Source organism: Podarcis tiliguerta (assembly GCF_965153285.1).
Source record: "Podarcis tiliguerta genome assembly, chromosome: 13".
Lineage (NCBI taxonomy): Eukaryota > Metazoa > Chordata > Lepidosauria > Squamata > Lacertidae > Podarcis > Podarcis tiliguerta.
In genome coordinates, this window is record NC_139546.1 from 4602277 (window position 1) to 4621492 (window position 19216).

The following is a 19216-nucleotide window of genomic DNA, read 5'->3' on the forward strand; positions in this document are numbered from 1 at the left end:
TGCCATTAATCACACATCTCCCCTCTGCATTCACTATCTGTGTATAAGACGACACCCAATTTTTTGCCTATTTTTTAAGCAAAAAGCACCGTCTTATACACGGACAAATACGGTGTATTTTGGACTTGCTCTAAGATTGTGAAATCTTCGGCTGGCATAGTAAAAGTTATTGAAGTGATAATAGTGTCTGCCAACAGATCCTCTAATTATTTGGGCTAACAAAGCATCAAATAATATTGGAAGTAGGGAATTCAGAGTTTATTGACAGTTGCTAGACTGATCATCTGTTGTATTTGGGAAAAAGTGAGCACTGGAGGAAAAATTATGGGATATTGTGAATATGGTTTAATTGATAAATATTGGAAGAGTCAAAGAAGGAAGACAATCTGATCTCTTTGTGGAAAAATTGAGTGTATTTATTGGTTAGTAGTATAAGAAGGTACAAGGGAATGCAAATCCCTTGCTATGAGCCAGTTTCAACAAGACTAAAAATTGTATATCCATGATGGTGTATTTTTATGTATATTCTATTTTTATCTTTGCTTTTACACTGTGTGTGTGATATTCTTGGTGTATCTTTGAAGTAAAGGGTACAGCAAGAAAGGTAAGATTTATTTTTAAAAACTTGTATTTCCCCCCTTACCTTCATGGATTACTGTGGCATTGCTACCCTTGTCCAGGTACAGCTGTAGCTAGCAAACTAGCCAAAGTTGAAAATAGGTCACTAATACTACTTGGGGAATCAGTGACAATACTGAATCAAGTACAGTGGTACCTCAGGTTAAGAACTTAATTCGTTCTGGAGGTCTGTTCTTAACCTGAAACTGTTCTTAACCTGAAGCACCACTTTAGCTAATGGGGCCTCCTGCCGCCGCCGCGCCGCCGCCGCATGATTTCTGTTCTCATCCTGAAGCAAAGTTCTTAACCCGAGGTAATATTTCTGGGTTAGCGGAGTCTATAACCTGAAGCGTATGTAACCCAGGGTACCACTGTACCCAAGTTATGTACATGTTCCTTCAAGGAGATTGCGACACTTTCCAAAACTGGCTGTCTACCCAATTCTTACACCCCAAATTTCTCACCCACAGCAACACCATCCTGTCATGATTCAGCCTCAGTTTCTCACAGAACTCTGCCCAGGGGATTGCATGCCATTTGTAGACCAGGCAGAATTCAATTTGCACATTTCTATGCTTCAGTTTCAGCTGCTTTCCCCATTTTGTGTGTGATATGAAGCAATTCAAGGCTTCATCTCTTTGTCTTGCCCTCTTCTTCTGGGACTTTTACAAAGCTGACTGCAGCCCTAGTTGTGTGCCTAGGAACCAAGAGGCTCCATGCATATTCATAGTTGGGCGTTTTTCTGGTTAGAGCTCCAGTGAAGGGCAAGGGAATCTAGGACACTGCTTTCAATTGTCTAGTCTGCCATGGGTTCCTCATCAAGTAAAAAAATTCGCTGCTTCATGTTTTGACTACTACACAGTTTTAAAAGAATCAGCTTTCTACTGCAGTGGAGAATGATAATATATTTAGTATTCAGACAGACTGGCTCAACTGCCAGAAGAAAGATTGGAAGAATGATCGGGTGCTTGAGTAAACAACCAGGTTTTAAGAACCAGAAGTGCCTGATGCTTTATTGGTTCTGTGGTCAAAAGGACTGCTTGTTTTCTTTCCCCCTGTTTTTCCAAGTGTCCTCCTTAAAGTGAGAACACTGGGGATGGAGGTGATTCTGTTGGCTTCACGATAGCCACAGAGACCATGGTGTTCAGATCTTGCAGAGCTGGAAAGAGGTTTGCTCCTCTGCAGTGATACAGATATGTTGGCCTTGCTTTGTGCATCCACAAGTAAGGTTCTCCAACACTGGCACAAATGTCAACCAGTTATTCCCTCCTTTGCTTCTATCATAGATGGGTTTTATCTAGGGTGTCTTAGATCAAGGGCTCTGATCCAAGTCTTAAAAGGCATGTCAGACATCTTTATAAGCAGCACTCATGGCAGTTGCTCAACATTCCATATATGCTTAGCTCAAAAAAATTGGCAACCCCTATTGTAGGAGGGCAGGCAGACCATCCTTGAGTTCAGTTCCAGTGAGTACAAGGTTCATAGCCAGAGTAGATCAAGGTTTCCATAAGAAACCCCTCTGTTCTGCCTTCTGACACCTTACTTTATCCCATCTCCTAATTCCCTGGTTGGCTATTTGCTCCTGCTTTAGTAATTGTCCTTTGTGTCTAGCGGTTTTTTTCAGCTGGAACATCACCATAACTTAGCTCTGGCAAAAGTTCTAACTATCTCTCCCTATGTTCAATGGGTGGTTTGGGGGACTCCATGGTCCTGAATGGGGTAACTGTGGCATTGAAGGACCAGGAGAGCAGCCTGGGAGTCATTTTGGACTCAGAGCTGCCCATGGAGACACAGGTCAGTTCTGTATCCAGGGCAGCTATCTACCAGCCCCATCTGGCATGTTGGCAGAGACCCTATCTGCCGGTGCCCTGTCTCACCAGAGTGGTATATGCTCTAGTTATCTCCCGCTTGAACTACTGCAGTGTGCTCTACCTTTGAAAGTGACTCGGAATCTACAACTAATCCAGAATGCTGCTGCCAGACTGGTGACTGGGAGTGGCTGCTGGGGCCATGTAACACCGGTCATAAAAGATCTACACTGGCTCCCAGGATGTTTCCGAGCACTATTTAAAGTGTTGGTGCTGACCTTTAAAGCCCTAAATGGCTTTGGCCCTGTATACCTGAAGGAGCATCTTCTGGAGACATCTAAAGGCAGCCCTGTATCAGGAAGTTTTTAATATCTGATGTGTGTTTGTATTTGTAAATTCTGTTGGAAGCCACCTAGAGTAGCTGCAGTGACCTAGTCAGGTGGGCAGGGTGCAAAATAAATCACCATCATCTACTAACAAAGCTATGCTAAAGATCACATGTGAAGGCTTGATTAGTCTGTGCAAGAAATGAGGCCTTCTCTGGTTGCAGACCTGTTATGTTTTTATATCCACCCTTAGATTTGTATGACTATCTTTTATTAGTAGTTGAATTGTTTGATTCTGCTGTTTATATCTGATAGTTTTTTTTTGTTCTTTGGTTTATATTTTAATTTTAAAGTTGAAAAGCAGTACCAAAAGGTATCAAAATCACCTGCTCAGCAACACAGTCACTTGAGTGCTGCCTATACTCTTAGATCAGTGTATGTAAAACTCGCTTGGAGACACATCTTGTTTTTATCTTGTGCATGGATATACAACTCTATTTTGGACTTTTCACATACAATAAATTAGTTATGTATGGATTGTGTTTTTATTTAGATGTATGAACAAGGTTTGCAAGGCCTTGCACCCATTATGTTTCTAAGATGGTCTACCTACTGAGCATATGTGCCTTAAAAAAGTTAATTGCTATTGTGAAACAATGGAATGAGCTATTTTTTTGTAATTAGCATAATTATTAAGCACGTTGATCTGATCTAGTAAAGGTAATGCTTTGAAAATACTTTGACGAAGTATTTTTTGTCTGGTCTAATGTGACACCTATTCCTTAACTTTAAATCTTGATTTCTTGCATTCAGAGCCATTTAATTTAATTTGGAAAAAAATGAATATTATCCCACTAGTGTTTATGTAATATATTTTCAGTTGTATGAATTGGGTGATCTTTTGGAAGTTTTCTGAAGTCTCAACAGTGGAAAAGATTTTGATGGATGATTTTGATCTTTGGATGCCAGATTTTGTCTTGTCCACAACCCCAAAGTTGAATGCATCTGTGGCTTGAGGTTTATTCCATTGGTAGGGTGTTATCCTCTCCCCAGTCTTGATGTGCATTCATTCAAAAATTCATGCTTATTTCTCTTGTGTGCTCTCTTTTCCATGGCTACTGTATGCTTTTAGATATTTCAGGTAATTCTGGGAAAGGTAAAGCAGCTTTAACACCAAAAGTATCCATTATGGCCCACAATAAAAATTCAAAAATCCTCATTAGGGCAATAGCTTTACGAGACCAACCAAATTGTCTTAAAGTGTGTACTTTGATAACCTCTGTGGAGGTAATGTATTAGAAAGATGATAGGAACATCACCTCCAATGTTTAGAGTTATGGTTGCTCAAGACCCACACAAGGTTCGGCTTTGAACTAGATTTTAAGTAGGTTTCACAATAAGGAGTGCTATTTTTCTAGAAAAAGAGGTGCCGGAACTCACCATGAATGCCTGCCTTGTTCTCTTACAATGGCGCCTACCTGAGAGGTGTTGGAACTGAGTTCCAGTGAGTTCTGGCTGAAAAAAAAAGCCCTGACAATAAAGTAAACTGATGATAGCAGCCTCCAACATTCCTAGTTGATCGCAAGCAAAGGAGATGCTAATACATCAGTCCACTGTGCTTCTTGTTCTTTCTAGGAACTTCCGTCCTAGAGGAGAAGTGGAGACTCTTAAGAGTTGCTTCTCTTAAATACAAAGCAATACTCCATGTTTGGAGCCCATGACAGAATTGACCTAGGATTTTCTTTAGGCACCTACATTCTAAAAGTGGATTTTCCTAGAAAAAAACCAGAAGTCTAAATCTTTTTTATTTTTCTTCTCAAAAGTAACTAACTTTACATATCCTAGATTTGAACATCTTTTACTAATACATACAGTCTGGTATTTCAGCCTTCATCTAGTTAACATGTAAAATAATTTTATACGGCAAAGAACAGATTTTTAAGTTTTTCACCAGAAAGCTCTCTTGGGGGGGCAGCTGGCTTAAGCATAAGCACCAGAAAACCTTCAGAACTTTCTTTATATGAATTCTGCTTGAATCTCTAACCACAATGGTTTTAAGGACCATTTTGGATTTTGTTTCTAGGGTCTAAAGAAGATTTCTACTTGAATCATGAGATATTGCAACTTTCTTATATCAGAAGAGAGGAAAATTTCATTCTCTTGATGTCAGGTAAATTATGAAATAACTGTTAAGGTCAGACTTGAACTTGACTACAAACCAGTGTGTGGATGCTGAAAAGATTTAGTATACATAGGCTACTAGATGGAGTAGTGTCTCTTGGAGACTTAACACACAAATTCCTATCGATTTTTGTAAAAGTATTGCTGTTTAGCCCTGCTGTTTCTTCAGGAAATGTTCCACTATGCATTTGTCTTGTGCCTGTTTTCTGAACTATTGGCAATTAAGTTCATTGTTATCATACTGCCTGTTGGGTTGGATTACAAAACAGGCGTTCAAGCTTGAGATATCCTGTATGGAACAAAATCTCAGTGAACACTTCATGTCTTTTAGATGCAGTCCTGTGCCCATTTATATGGGATAATGTCCCACTTACTTCATTGTGACTTATTTTGAGTAGATATGTATTAACAAGGGTGCCAACTTGAAGGAAATATTGTGGGGGCCCAGGTTAGCCCCACCCCACAATCGATCACATGACATGACACACTCACAACATTTGAATAGCAATGCCCATCAACCTTGGGGGGCCCTGGGCCCTTCAGATATTTTATTGGTGGGCCAAAGCCCCCTTGGCCCCTAGGAGTTGGCTCCTATGATGTATATAAGATTGTGCTGTACATCTATAAAATATACCTTGGGGAGTGTGTGTGTGTGTGTTATGTGTTTCCTGCAGTACTTTTTCCATTTGTGGCATTTTTGAACTATTTTGAACCAGTGACATGCTTGGCCTCGTCTGAGAGTTGCCTAGAATTATTAGCAGTTTTGACAAGTTCCGCTTCCGATAATCCGTGGTGATCACAATTGATGAACTTTACCTGTTTGTGGGTACGTAGAATGTAATCAGTTGAGTATTGATTGATTGATTAGCCAATAGGGTATATTTAGACTTGAAATGTCTTATTGGACTGTCTAATTGGATGCCAGTGGTCCTTTGTTAACCTTATTCTGCTGTTAACATAGAGCCAGCTCAAGACACTGGGTCTTTGAAGACTGCCGTAGAATATTTTATTGCATTTTAGGTGATCTACATAGACATTTCCTCCTAGATTAAGAATCTTATACAGTGGTACCTTGGTTCTCGAAATGAATCCATTCTGGGAGTCTGTTCAACTCCTGGAACCCTTTGAAAACCAAGGCGCGGCTTCTGATTGACTGCAGGAGCTTCCTACACCCAAGCGGAAGCTGCGTTGGACGTTCAGCTTCCAAAAAACATTTGCAAACCGGAACACTTACTTCCGGGTTTGCGGCGTTCAGGATCCGATTTGTTCAGCAACTAAGCCGGTCAGGAATCAAGGTTTGACTGTACCTCTGCTTCACAGCTAGGTGGCTTTAAATATATGTTATAACTAGAATAATAAAGCAGGTTAGTGTTGCTGCAGGCACTAAAGGAGCTTCAGAAGTTTTCTCATACAGCCAAAAGAGCCTGCTGTATGGAAGCCCCTTTCCATGTCTCAACATGACTATATTGTGACTTGGAATTTAAATGGTTCTCATGATCATCCTATCAAATCTGTTTTTGTAAAGGTCTGTCTTGGTCAGCCAGGTAGCAGCTTCATTTGTCTTGTCTTGCAAATATACATGCATTGTATATTTTAATCAATTCAATATTTTTGGCTAATAGGATGCATTCCCACATTTATTTCAGTCAATAGAAACAATAGGCAAAGTATCAAAATATCAAGGACTGCCTTTCATGCCTTGACATATTGTAATCTATTCTGCTTTACCAGTTCTCAATCTTGACTCAATCAGTTCTTCACTTCTAGCAGAAAAAACAGAAAAAAACACAGCTCTCTGCTTGATGCACAGGTTCACCAATTTCCTTTTCTTGTGGGGAGTTTGAAAATACCCTTTCCTTTGCGTTTCTATCCAAAATTGAAGGCTGCTTACCTTTCCTACTGAAATTGTGGCTTTCTTTTTAATAATAACTGTAAGTAACAGAACTTTGAAATATGTGTCAGTATGTCTTAAACCAGGGCAACTAGTGTAGTACTCAATTCCTTTAATTTTAAACCATTTTGTTAACTGGGATGCTGCTTTAACAGAATATTCCATATTCTTAAATATACTGAAAAGATTATATTCTAACTGTCGGTGATAGCTTCTCTTTATTCGATTGTAAGTTTTTTTCCACTTGAATGAGAATGTCCTCTCCTTCCAGAGTTGTCAAAGCTACTTGATGTTTTGTGACATGTAAGTTAGTTTAACTGGTTAAAAGTCAAGCAGTTTAATTTTCCTTGTAAGGAGCTTCCAGGCTCACTAACAAAAAGACTTTCTTGTTAGCAAACAAACTGTGATCCTCTTTTGCATTTGATGGATACTGGGGTTTTTGAGGTGCACCTCCCTACCAGGGGGAACTGTTGTCTAATGAGACTGGGAGAATAGGCTTCGAGGATAAGTAGTACATTTGAAACTGGACAGGAAGGAAGCTGTTTGCATATTCTTGGGGTCTTACACTGTTTTCATAGGAGTAATAGGAGCGGCTATATTCCATGCTAATGGAGGAGACCTGAGGTGCATTTGCTGCTTTCTTGTGTGGGGTATCTAAAACTCAGCTTAATATACCTTCATAGAGAAAAAGGAGAACCTTTTGGATCAAGGCACTAAGAATGTACTTAGTGTGGCAGACGAATACAGTTCTTTAGAAATACCAGCATCCTGAAAGCACTTCTCTAGGATGGGTAGCATTACAGATACTGGGAAACCCCATTGTTAGAGTAACATTTGAGATACTGGTCTGCCTCCTTCAAGACTGTTTCTGCCTCTTGTGTATGTAGAGCTTGATCCAGTACTTTGCAAGTTGTAGTTCCGTTCTAATTAGCTGTTATTGGGCCAGAGTTTCTGATACGGTGGCTCACTCAGTACTTGGAGCATTGATGGTGGCGAGGTCACCAATGGCATCTTCAGCTAGTCTCTGATTAATGATAAAGGATTACTCTTTGCAATCTTTAGCCATAACCTGGAAATCCTCTTCATGTGTAAGAACTATTTTAATTGAGCAATAGACCTGTCAGGAAATTCATTCTGCATCCGGACATTCTATTCTGCATGAAGCATGTTTCACACAGCTAATTGTGCCCATAATTTTCTTGTGCATTCGTTGATGACCTATGAAAGTTAATGCTATTACCAGCCTTCTTGCTTCAGTGTTTCAGTTGAAGTAGTCAATTGAAATGACTAGTGTAGCATGGGTCAAAGGGCATTTTTACAGGTGAGTTCTGAATGCATCAGTGAACAAGGGCCTATTGCTAAAAGCTTGGGGAAAGGGCCTTTTCAGTGATGACAATCCAGTGATGAAACACCATCTCCAGGGAAGTTCTTGTCCCTACCTTATATTTTTTAATATAAAGAGAATATTAGAGAATATTTTTTTATTCAAATGTAATAATAAAGGGTTCACTTATTACTGCTTTGCTTTATTTGTGTTTTGTCTCAGGTGTAAGACAAAAGTATATCCAGATAACCTTCCTACAACAAGTGTTGTAATTGTCTTTCACAATGAAGCTTGGAGTACTCTCTTGCGAACTGTACATAGTGTCATCAACCGGTCACCGCGACACATGCTGGAAGAAATTATTCTGGTAGATGATGCTAGTGAAAGAGGTAAGATTGCCTAAGGTGCAGTTCGGGCATATTGCATGAATTCAAAAAACTGAGTAGCAAACAAAAATGAAATGCCGGTTGCTGATATGACTGTAGTTACTGGACAGATTAGAGCAGTTTTCATCAGGTGAAAATGAAATGCCTGTTATGAATAGGTATAATGTAAATATTTATATTTGAGAAAGCCTTCTTTAAGTCAGATGCATCTGGTAGAGGAATTGATTCAAGTTACAGATAGCAGTGGGGAAGTGCGGTGTTGCAAAACACTTTGTGCATAACTTTTCAGGTCTGCAAACCCCATTTTGGCTGGGCCAAAATGTGCTTGTATACAAGTTGTTTAATATTGAGTTCATTATTATTTAAGAGAAATGCAGTATTCACACTTTAAAAAAATCAATTTTAAAAAGCAACCTGATTCTTTTAGGTGGTTTTGTAAGCGGTATTAGAAACTGGGATAGAAAAGCTAGGAGCGAAATGGCTCCTGGAACTTGGGTTGTGGGCGCCAAAACAAGAATGTCTAGTTGCCATTTTGGGGTGGTGCAACAATGCTTTCTATTTATTATTTTAATAAGCATGAGCTAATATACAATTCTCATAAGTGAAATATTGTCAATATCACATTTTAACAGAAATTGTTAATAAATGTTTAATTTGGTGTTTACCATAACAATATTGGTACCATACTTCATTTTTCAAAACACTATACTCTTTATTGTTAAACTCCTTAACATATTGTCTATCCTTAACATATACTTTGAAGCTTCAAAGCACATACATTTCAGTAATCCTTGATTGTCAGCCAGGTGCAAAAAGTGGCTCCTAGACTTTTTGAGGTGCTGACAAATGGAGAATCTTTAGGCACAAAATGTGCCTGGTGCCTAATTTTGAACCCTGTTTGTAATCATCAATTTTTTGCTTACCATAGCCCTTATATAAACTTGTATAGCAAGTATATAGCATAATATATTATCTATGCTTCTCTGTGCTAAAAACATTATCCATACAGGTACATAACATTCAGTCTTTTGAATTCATTGAATTCATTAAAGCTACCCACTGGAAGCAGTCCTTTGAACACTTCACAGACTGCATATGTTGAAATAGAGATTACTCTATGCCAGGGTAAAGTAAATCACACTCCTCAAATAACCTAGGGTGTCCTTAATGCTCAAACATGCATGAAATGAATATTCATTAAATAGTGCTTGCTTAATCTCTAAATCACTTTTTAGTTGGGTTTTGCCGTATTGATAAGTACAGTGCATCCACATTCTGTTTTTCCTTTGGAATGGTGCTGAACCTGCTTCTTAAGAGAATTCTTTTGTCTTTATGTAGAATCATTATTATTATGGATTTCTTCATTGAAGCAGTGTTGGAATAAAAAGCTGTTATGTGAGCTTTGCTTTTAAGAGTTTTATAAAGGTAAAACCTGGTAAAGGACCCCTGACAGTTCAGTCGCGAACGATTGTGGGGTTGTGGCGCTCATCTTGCTTTACTGGCCGAGGGAGCCGGCGTTTGTCTGCAGACAGTTTTTCTGGGTCATGTGGCCAGCATGACTAAGCTGCTTCTGGTGAAACCAGAGCAGCACATGGAAACGCCGTTTACCTTCCCGCTGGAGTGGTACCTATTAATCTACTTGCACTGCGTGCTTTCGAACTGCTAGGTTGGCGGGAGCTGGGACCGAGCAACAGGAGCTCACCCTGTCACAGGGATTTGAACCGCTGACCTTCTGATCAGCTCAGTGGTTTAGACCACAGTGCCACCCGTGTCCCTAAGAGTTTTATAGTACTTAAGTAAACTGTGTATAGTACTGTTTATAGTATAGTACTCTGAAACCATGTATATCTGACTCTTCAAGTTGTACATAGCTGCATAGTACTATATTAATACTTTACTTGATGGTGCTTCTGTGACTCACATGGAACTTTGTTTAAAAGAAATTGGGTTTGAAGTTTATCAAACTGAAGGATGCAGGCAGAAAATGCAATCTCTGTTTACATGCTGGTTAAATACTCTGTAAGCAGGAAATTAGGCTTCTACAAAAATTTCCTAATCTGGAGAGAGTGGGTTTCAAATTTTAGCATCAGTTGGCTGAACTGAATAAAGCAAACATTCAGCTTTACCTTTGTATCTGCTGCAGCCATATTCCCAGTAAAGTTGGTTTGCATAATATTTCACGTTTGCACTGGAAAAAGAAACAACATCAATAAACAAGACTTACTCTTCGCATAATTTAGAAGTGCTAATTTTCATTTATGTATGGAAGTGAGAGCTGGACCATAAAGAAGGCTGATCGCCGAAGAATTGACGCTTTTGAATTCTGGTGCTGGAGGAAACTCTTGAGAGTCCCATGGACTGCAAGAAGATCAAATGCATCCATTCTTAAGGAAATCAGCCCTGAGTGCTCACTGGAAGGACAGATCCTGAAGCTGAGGCTCCAAGACTTTGGCCACCTCATGAGAAGAGAAGACTCACTGGAAAAGACCCTGATGTTGGGAAAGATCGAGGGCACAAGGAGAAGGGGACGACAGAGGAAGGGATGGTTAGACAGTGTTCTCGAAGCTACAAACATGAATCTGACCAAACTGCGGGTGGCAGTGGAAGACAGGAGTGCCTGGCGTGCTCTGGTCCATGGGGTCACGAAGAGTCGGACACGACTGAACGACTAAACAACAACAACAAATTTTCATTTAGAAGAATAGTAATACCGATTAGTTGTTTTGCTTACATGTGGAAAAAGTCACCACCCTGAATCAGAAAGAGAAAAAGAGAGTTTTAATTTTCCATTAAAATCTGCAATTTGGAGCATAATGTGTGTGTCCTGGTTCTGTTATTGCACAGTATTCCTAGTATATTCAGTCTTAAATGTAGTGTTGATATCTGGATTGTTCTGCCCCCTTTTGACTATTTTGTTGAGAGTTCATTTAGACATAAGCCATTTTAAGAGTTCTTACTAAAATTATGAGTGTACATGTAGCTTGAATACTACATTTATTTTATCTTTTGTTTGCCATACTTTTTAGAGTTCTTGAAGAGACCCTTGGAGAACTATGTGAAGAAATTGCGAGTACCAGTTTATGTGATTCGAATGGAGCAGCGTTCTGGACTGATCAGAGCCAGATTGAAAGGAGCTGCTGCTTCTAAAGGCCAAGTCATCACCTTTTTAGATGCTCATTGTGAATGTACAGTAGGATGGCTGGAGCCACTGCTAGCACGGATAAAATTAGACAGGTGGTTATTTTATAAAACATGTTAAAGGTTAATACTGACTAATGCAGCTAATCTGTTTTTTTAAGCGCGACTCATCCATGGACATAGTGGGTAAACTTTATTAATCCTTAGAATATGAGAAATTTGCAGTAGAAGAATATTTGCACAAAGGATTAATTAAAGAGCAGTGGCAGACCTTGGTAATCTTCAAATGCAGTATGGATGTATTGCAGAAACAGTGGTACCTCAGTTTACGAACGTAATCCATTCCGGAAGTCCGTTCTTAAACCAAAACCGTTCTTAAACCGAGGCACACTTTCCCTAATGAGGCCTCCCACCACCGGTGCCCTTCCACCATTTGGATTCCGTTCGTAGACCGAGGTAAAGTTATCAAACCAAGACACTATTTCCGGTTTTGCGGAGTTTGTAAACCAAATCGTTCTTAAACTGGACTGTTCTTAAATCGAAGTACCACTGTACAACTATATGTATAATTAATAACTGTGGCATCTCAGATATCCTGCCATAGCCTGTTACTATTGTTTTTTGTGTTATGCTCATGCCTTGCAGCATGTTTCTCCGGAAATCAAACAACCTGTTCTCTGAGGTACAGAGGGACCTACCATTCTACCAAGTTAAACCTTTGTTTCATTTAAGGATTTTCCTGCCCTAACTGCTAGCCCATCTGGCTCTGATTACAAATACCTTGTTTAGAGAGGTAACACTTTTGAATGTGGGTAATTTGAGCTTCAGTCTACTATCCTGCATTATTTAATTTCTAAGATTTCTTCTTTCTTCTTTTAATTTTTTTCCAATTTCCAATTTTACAATAATCAATATCTCATCACACATACATACATCATAGTTTGACTTCCCTTCCCACCCATTCTGTGGTTTCTTCTATTTTCGCTTTTGATTTATGCATCTCCTCTATAACTCCTTATAATTGTTACTCTCAACTTTGAAAAGGTTAATAGTTTAACTGCTCATCTTCAGTTAAACCTGCTAATGCAGTTAACTGTTTGCAATGATTTTTAAAATACTCCAGATAATTTCCCCATTCTTTTTTAAAAGTTCCCTCATCTTGGTTCCTTATTGGTCCAGTAAGCTTAGCCATTTCTGCGTAGCCCATTAATTTTGCCTGCCATTCATCCTTGGTTGGAAATGCATCTTCTTTCCATCTATTATTTATAAGATTTCTTATCTACCCTTCTTCACCCCATGTAAAATAGAAGTGACAGCTCTTGCAGATAAAGGACTATTTCAATCATTACTTTGTTGAATAACATAGCATAGTTTCTTGTATTCTATGTTGCTGTGGTATAAAGTGAGCATGAGCCGGACAAAAGCGAACCTTTTAAGCCCCATTGAAATAACTGAAGCTAGTTCAAAGACACTTGTAGATACTTAACATGAGCTGGGTCATGCCTACCATGTACTAAAACTGAAACTTTTTCAGAGATGAACAGGAAATGAGATGCTCAATTTGTGGTATAGGGCTGATATTATATGTAACAAAGGCTGTATTTTGTTCCTGTATTCTTGCCTTTTCTAATGGTCTATGCCTTTTCTTTCTTTAGGAGAACAGTAGTTTGTCCAATTATTGATGTAATCAGCGATGATACATTTGAATATATGGCAGGTTCTGATATGACTTATGGTGGATTCAACTGGAAGTTGAATTTCCGGTGGTATCCTGTTCCACAGAGAGAAATGGACCGAAGGAAAGGTGACAGAACACTTCCAGTCAGGTAAAGGGAGCTGATGAGCATTATTGGAATATCCCTTCATGCATGTGTCTAATAATACAATCCAGATTTACTCAGTTCCCAAGTCCATTTCTACATTAAAAAGAACTCTGAAGGTGCTAGGAACTGTGAGGGAAATATGATATGTAATCAGCAACCATTAACTTGATTTAAAAACCCCCAGTAAATTAAGACACATCTTAGAAAGCCTGCAGAAACAGGTAGATCATACAACTCTTAGTAATAAGTAATTGCAGGTTGAACACTAGGAAGTGTGTTCTCCCTTAACTGTGAGCATCTACAGTGGTCCCTCGGGTTAAGAACTTAATTCGTTCTGGAGGTCCGTTCTTAACCTGAAGCACCACTTTAGCTAATGGGGCCTCCTGCTGCCGCTGCCGCACCACTTCTGCGCGATTTCTGTTCTCATCCTGAAGCAAAGTTCTTAACCCGAGGTACTATTTCTGGGTTAGCGGAGTCTGTAACCTGAAGTGTCTGTAACCTGAAGCATCTGTAACCCGAGGTACCACTGTAGTTTGGGTAGGGAGGTCCATTTCAAGTTAGTGATTAGTATGCCACCTTTTCTAAGCCTGCGGCAGTGAAAAAACGCTGTTTTGGCACAACAGAACTTCTTCCTTAAACATGCTCTGGGGGTTTTCCCCAACCCTCCAGAGCATGGTTATGGGGTGTACAAGGAGAGGAAGTGCTTTTGCAAACATAATTGCTTAACTGGATACTGCCTATGGAAATTAATCGACCTAAGTTAATCATGTATTAATTTTATTGATATTAATGTTCTGAGTTGGACTGGCATTAGATGCAGTTCAGGATAATGCAGCATACCTTATCCTACAAATCCTGTACTCCCAGACTGGCAAATGCCTCCCTCTTTTTCACCCTCTGGCCCAATTTTAGCTATATTTTTGTTGGGATAGAGTTCACTGCTAAGAGTAATAAATGTAATAATAAATGTCAGAGTTGGATTTAAAACATTTTCATATTCCTTTAGGACGCCTACAATGGCAGGAGGCCTTTTTTCTATAGATAGGGACTATTTTCAAGAAATTGGGACATACGACGCAGGAATGGATATATGGGGAGGAGAAAACCTAGAAATTTCATTCAGAGTAAGTAATTTTCATTTTTATTCCCAGGTACTGCAGCTTAGTTTATGGTAGACAGACATATTTTGAATGTTACCAGAGAGAAGATGCAAATGTTATCTTTCAACAATAGACTATTTTTTAAATTAAAAACAAATTCAGGGAAGAGAGATAACAGCTGCTTCGCAAGAGTGCTCTGGTGCAGTACTGCAAAGCACATGGTTCACAGTTCTGATCAAAAGCTCTAGGACATCCCAGTGTCTGCATGTGCAGTTGACTGAAGAATAGTTAAACTTGGGTAGATCTGTCATGCTACCATCTATGATGTTTCAGTAATACTGGTAAGTGCCCAATGTCCTTGCTGCAACAGAATGGTCTTGCTACGTAATCTGGATATGATTTCACATGGGCTGGAAGTGGGACATCTGTGATGAGTTCTCCATGAAATGGTGAAGGGTGATAACCACTGGTCAAGAGTGATGTTCAAATATAATTAGTAAAATTATAGTGCAGAATTATTACTCATGCAGTTATAGTTTGCATAGTAATCAGATCCTTTCTTTCCCTTAAAGACAATAGAAATATGTTTATGGTGAACTCTTGACATTTTCAGATTTGGCAGTGTGGGGGAACTTTGGAAATTGTAACATGTTCGCATGTTGGACACGTGTTTCGAAAAGCCACTCCTTACACTTTCCCAGGAGGGACAGGGCAGATTATTAATAAAAATAATAGACGACTTGCAGAAGTTTGGATGGATGGATTCAAGAATTTCTTCTACATAATTTCCCCAGGTAAGCAAGGAATCTTCGGCATAATATAGTGTCTTAAACTGATACGGTGAATGTATAAAGTCATCTTCTGCTCAGACTATTGCTTCACCTGGCTCTGAAATATTTTAGGCTGCATTAATAGAAACCATAGTTTCCATCTCTTGAGAAATAATAGTTACAGTTCATTTTATACTACACAGACCTCATCTTTGGAGTATTGTGTCCAGTTGTGGAGGAGGACTGTGAGAAGGATGTAGAAAAATTAGAGGGCAACCAAGGTGGTCTGTGGGATTGATGAGACATCATATGAGAAAAGAGCCATGTACCTTGGGATGGCGGGCTCTCTCACTGGAAGACTCCAGGTAGAGGCTAGACAGCCATGTATTGCAGATGCTTTAGCTCTAGATTTTCTACATTAAGCAGAAGGTTGGACTAGATTCTGTAAACATTTCTGTACTGTACTCTTCAAGATACTTATGCTGTTACGGGGCTCAAATAAAGTAGCATCTTTAGGCATAATTCAAAGACTGTACCAAAACTACCCTGTTTGGTTGCAATTTCCTTGGAATGTTCAGACTCCTGCCAATGTGGTGTAGTGGTTAAGAGTGGTAGACGCGTAATCTGGTGAACCGGGTTCGCATCCCCGTTCCTCCACATTCAGCTGCTGGGTGACCTTGGGCCAGTCACACTTCTTTGAAGTTTCTCAGCCTCACTCACCTCACAGAGTGTTTGTTGTGGGGAAGGAAGGAAAAGGAGAATGTTAGCCGCTTTGAGAGTCCTTCGGGTAGTGATAAAGCGGGATATCAAATCCAAAGTCCTCCTACCTTATATTAAATGTTCATTTGTAGCTCTGTAAGCAATTTTCATGGAAATTGGTCTGTAGATAAGAAATTGATGCGGCCTCACAGTTTCAGATAAAACTGGTTGTAAGATTTCATTGTGATAGTAAGATACCTAGAACCTGTCTTCAAAGATCTGTGTAAAGATTACTCTTCTCACCCAGTCTAATTTTTGTACAGGTAATCTATTACTGTATTTATTCAGTTAAAACTGTAACTAACTGAGATGCAACTCTCTGCAGGGGTTACAAAGGTAGATTATGGAGACATATCATCACGACTTGGACTTAGACACAAGCTGCAGTGCAAACCATTTTCCTGGTACCTTGAGACTGTTTATCCTGATTCCCAAATACCACGACTCTATTTCTCTTTGGGAGAGGTAACAATTTTAAGACCCATACAGTTTTGAGAACTCTTAATTAACTGTAGAATTCTTTAATATGCCTCAAGCGTTGAAGCAAAAAAATGTGTGTGAACGGCATACCTGTGCTTTTTTTTTTGGGGAAAGCTTTAAAGTTTGGGTAATAAGATTAAAGCAGATTTATTTCTCCCATGTGTAAGTCTTTCTGTAATGCTGTAATAGAAGAATTCAAATCCTTAGGTCATATAAAATCTAAATTAATACTTGGAAGGAAATTCTTTTCCAGAAACAGGGAATTTACATGCTGCTGCTAATGTGCACTGTGCTAACAGCTTCTAAACTTAAGTAACCACAGGCTAGTGGTGTAGCAGGGATTCTAAAGAGGAAAAGCTTGTTTTATCAGAACAAGTTCTTTTTCTGTTATTATGTTCAGCATGTTTCTATACTGCCTTTTTTGTAAATAAATTTTAATTAATTTTCACAGATAGTAAACAACAAAATAAGGATACAAAAATCAAACCACAATCTAACATTTGAACTTCTAATAAGGAATCCTACTATTTACAAGCCTTCTTTTGAGGTTCTTTAAACCTCAAGACTTCCTTCCACCCCCTTCTACTGATTCTTTACATCTTACATCATTCTCTGCATTTTGTTATCATTTTTATCCAGTTGTTACTCCTTAACATTTTCTAGTTCCTCACTGCTTACAAGTGCTTAATCGAACCCTCCCAATGTACCAACTTGTTTACAATATTTCTGCACATATACAATAAGTTTTTTCCCCATTTTTTTAAACTTCTCATTGTCAGAGTCTCTGAGTTTTGCCGTCAGTTTTGCCATTTCTGCATATTCCATAAGTTTTATTTGCCATTCTTCTATTGTTGGCAACTGTCCTTCTTTCCATCTTTGGGCTAACAGGATCCGGGCTGCTGTTGTGGCGTACATAAATAATTTCTTCTGTTGTTCTTTGGGAATTTCTGTTCCTGTTACACCTAATAAAAATGCTTCTCGGTTGTTTTTTTAAAAGTTAGTTTAAACATTCTCTTTAATTCATTATATATCATTTCCCAGTAGCTTTTAATAACCTTACATTCCCATCACATATGATAGAATGTACCCTCTTTCTCTCTGCATTTCCAGCACTTACTGGAACTTGTTTTATACATTTTAGCAAGTTTAATCGTGTTATATACCACCGATACATCATTTTCATATAGTTCTCTTTAAGTGTGGTACATGCAGTAAATTTGAGATCCACAGTTTTTCCCAATCATTCACTTGTATATTATGTCCCAGATCCTTTGCCCACTTCATTACACACTTAACCTCTTCGTCTTTATTTTTCCATTCCAACAGCAAATTATACATTTTCGACAGTAATTTTATATTATCCTCCACTATTTCTCTTTGAAATCTTGATATGGTGTAACTAAATCCTTTTTGTCATTTTTAAAAGTTTCATTTAGTTGAAAGTGTTGTAACCAGTCTATTACTTTCTCTCCAATTTCCTCAAATCTTTCAACTTTAATTGATTATCCACTTCTGTTAACAGCTCTCTGTACACTAGCCGTTAAGTCTTTATGCTAACCTTTTTTACTGATACTACTTCTGTCGGTGAGATCCACCATGGTGTCTTTTGTTCTAATATGGTAGTACCTCGGTTTACATACGCTTCAGGTTACATACGCTTCAGGTTACAGACTGCGAACCCAGAAATAGTACCTCGGGTTAAGAACTTTGCAGCAGGAGGCCCCATTAGCTAAAGTGGTGCTTCAGGTTAAGAACAGTTTCAGGTTAAGAACAGACCTCCGGAACGAATTAAGTACTTAACCCGAGGTACCACTGTAAAAGCAAGGATATTCTTCTTTAGTCCAACAGATGTTTCAGAGCCAATGTGATTTTTAAAATGTGGAAAGTATTATCTAAAGCTCAGTGAAAATCAGTACAATTATTTAGACGACAACATGTGATCATGAGAATCACGGAGTGGCAACTATGGCATTCATTCTAATTTATCAAATTAGTTTACCCTTAAGATCGGCAGGAAGGGTAGGAGAGGAAGGGTAGGAGTGAGATTACCTGTCCAACCCGAAATGGGATAGGATGAATAATCAGATCAAGCTAAACATTATAATAGCATTACTTAGCTTTGTTAATCCAAAATCAGATTCTAATCATTTTGGGTATGACTCTAAAGCCCTGTCTATATTCTTCCTTGGCTTCATTTTAGAGGCAAGCAACCGTCCTTTTATTCCACAAGGCAGTTGGGCTTGATTGACCAGAGAGTGTGTATCTTTACTGTTGGTTCTGCCGTTTAAATTAGTTAATTATAATATAGCATACAATGTAGGGCTGCTATTTTTAAGGAAAATCGCCAGTAACGACAATGCCGACATGGGTTGCCATAAGTCCTGATTTTCCAGGACATTTTAGCAATTTCTGCCCAGACACTGCTTCTGACTATAGTATTCAGGATATACCTGGGAAATTCTGGACATTTAATGCATATAAAATTAATAAAATTCATCCCCAGGGAAATGCTTTTGATGTCCATTGGGAGCATCATTTTTATTGTTTCTTATTTTAATAATTGGAAATTCTAATGTTTATTATATATGTTGCAAACTGCATTGTGAGGGTAG

At 38.8% G+C, this 19216-nt stretch overlaps 1 protein-coding gene and 2 long non-coding RNA genes across 8 annotated transcripts in view; 2 read left to right on the forward strand and 1 right to left on the reverse strand.

Annotated features, from left to right (window-relative positions):
• The window catches only part of GALNT1 (polypeptide N-acetylgalactosaminyltransferase 1), a 538911-nt gene that overhangs the window by 513740 nt on the left and 5955 nt on the right, over window positions 1-19216 (forward strand). The window contains exons 1-7 of one of the 3 annotated variants that reach the window (XM_083407765.1): window positions 4836-4922; window positions 8371-8537; window positions 11561-11768; window positions 13328-13498; window positions 14502-14619; window positions 15209-15389; window positions 16450-16589. In XM_083407765.1, the coding sequence (XP_083263891.1) occupies window positions 8495-8537; window positions 11561-11768; window positions 13328-13498; window positions 14502-14619; window positions 15209-15389; window positions 16450-16589 (861 nt within the window). In that variant the 5' untranslated portion in view covers window positions 4836-4922; window positions 8371-8494. Of the gene's footprint in view, window positions 1-4835; window positions 4923-6284; window positions 8538-11560; window positions 11769-13327; window positions 13499-14501; window positions 14620-15208; window positions 15390-16449; window positions 16590-19216 lie in introns of those variants that run through there. The other 2 variants (XM_083407766.1, XM_083407764.1) reach the window with 2 other exon arrangements.
• The window catches only part of LOC310661727, a 210944-nt gene that overhangs the window by 183982 nt on the left and 7746 nt on the right, over window positions 1-19216 (forward strand). The gene's annotated exons all lie outside the window — the stretch shown is intronic.
• LOC310661665 overlaps window positions 1-19216 on the reverse strand; it is a 103914-nt gene that overhangs the window by 31782 nt on the left and 52916 nt on the right. The window contains exon 4 of one of the 4 annotated variants that reach the window (XR_014504020.1): window positions 10661-10722. The exons of the other annotated variants lie outside the window; for them this stretch is intronic. This is a non-coding gene — a long non-coding RNA (uncharacterized lncRNA). The remainder of the gene's footprint in view (window positions 1-10660; window positions 10723-19216) is intronic. 4 annotated transcript variants of the gene reach the window in all.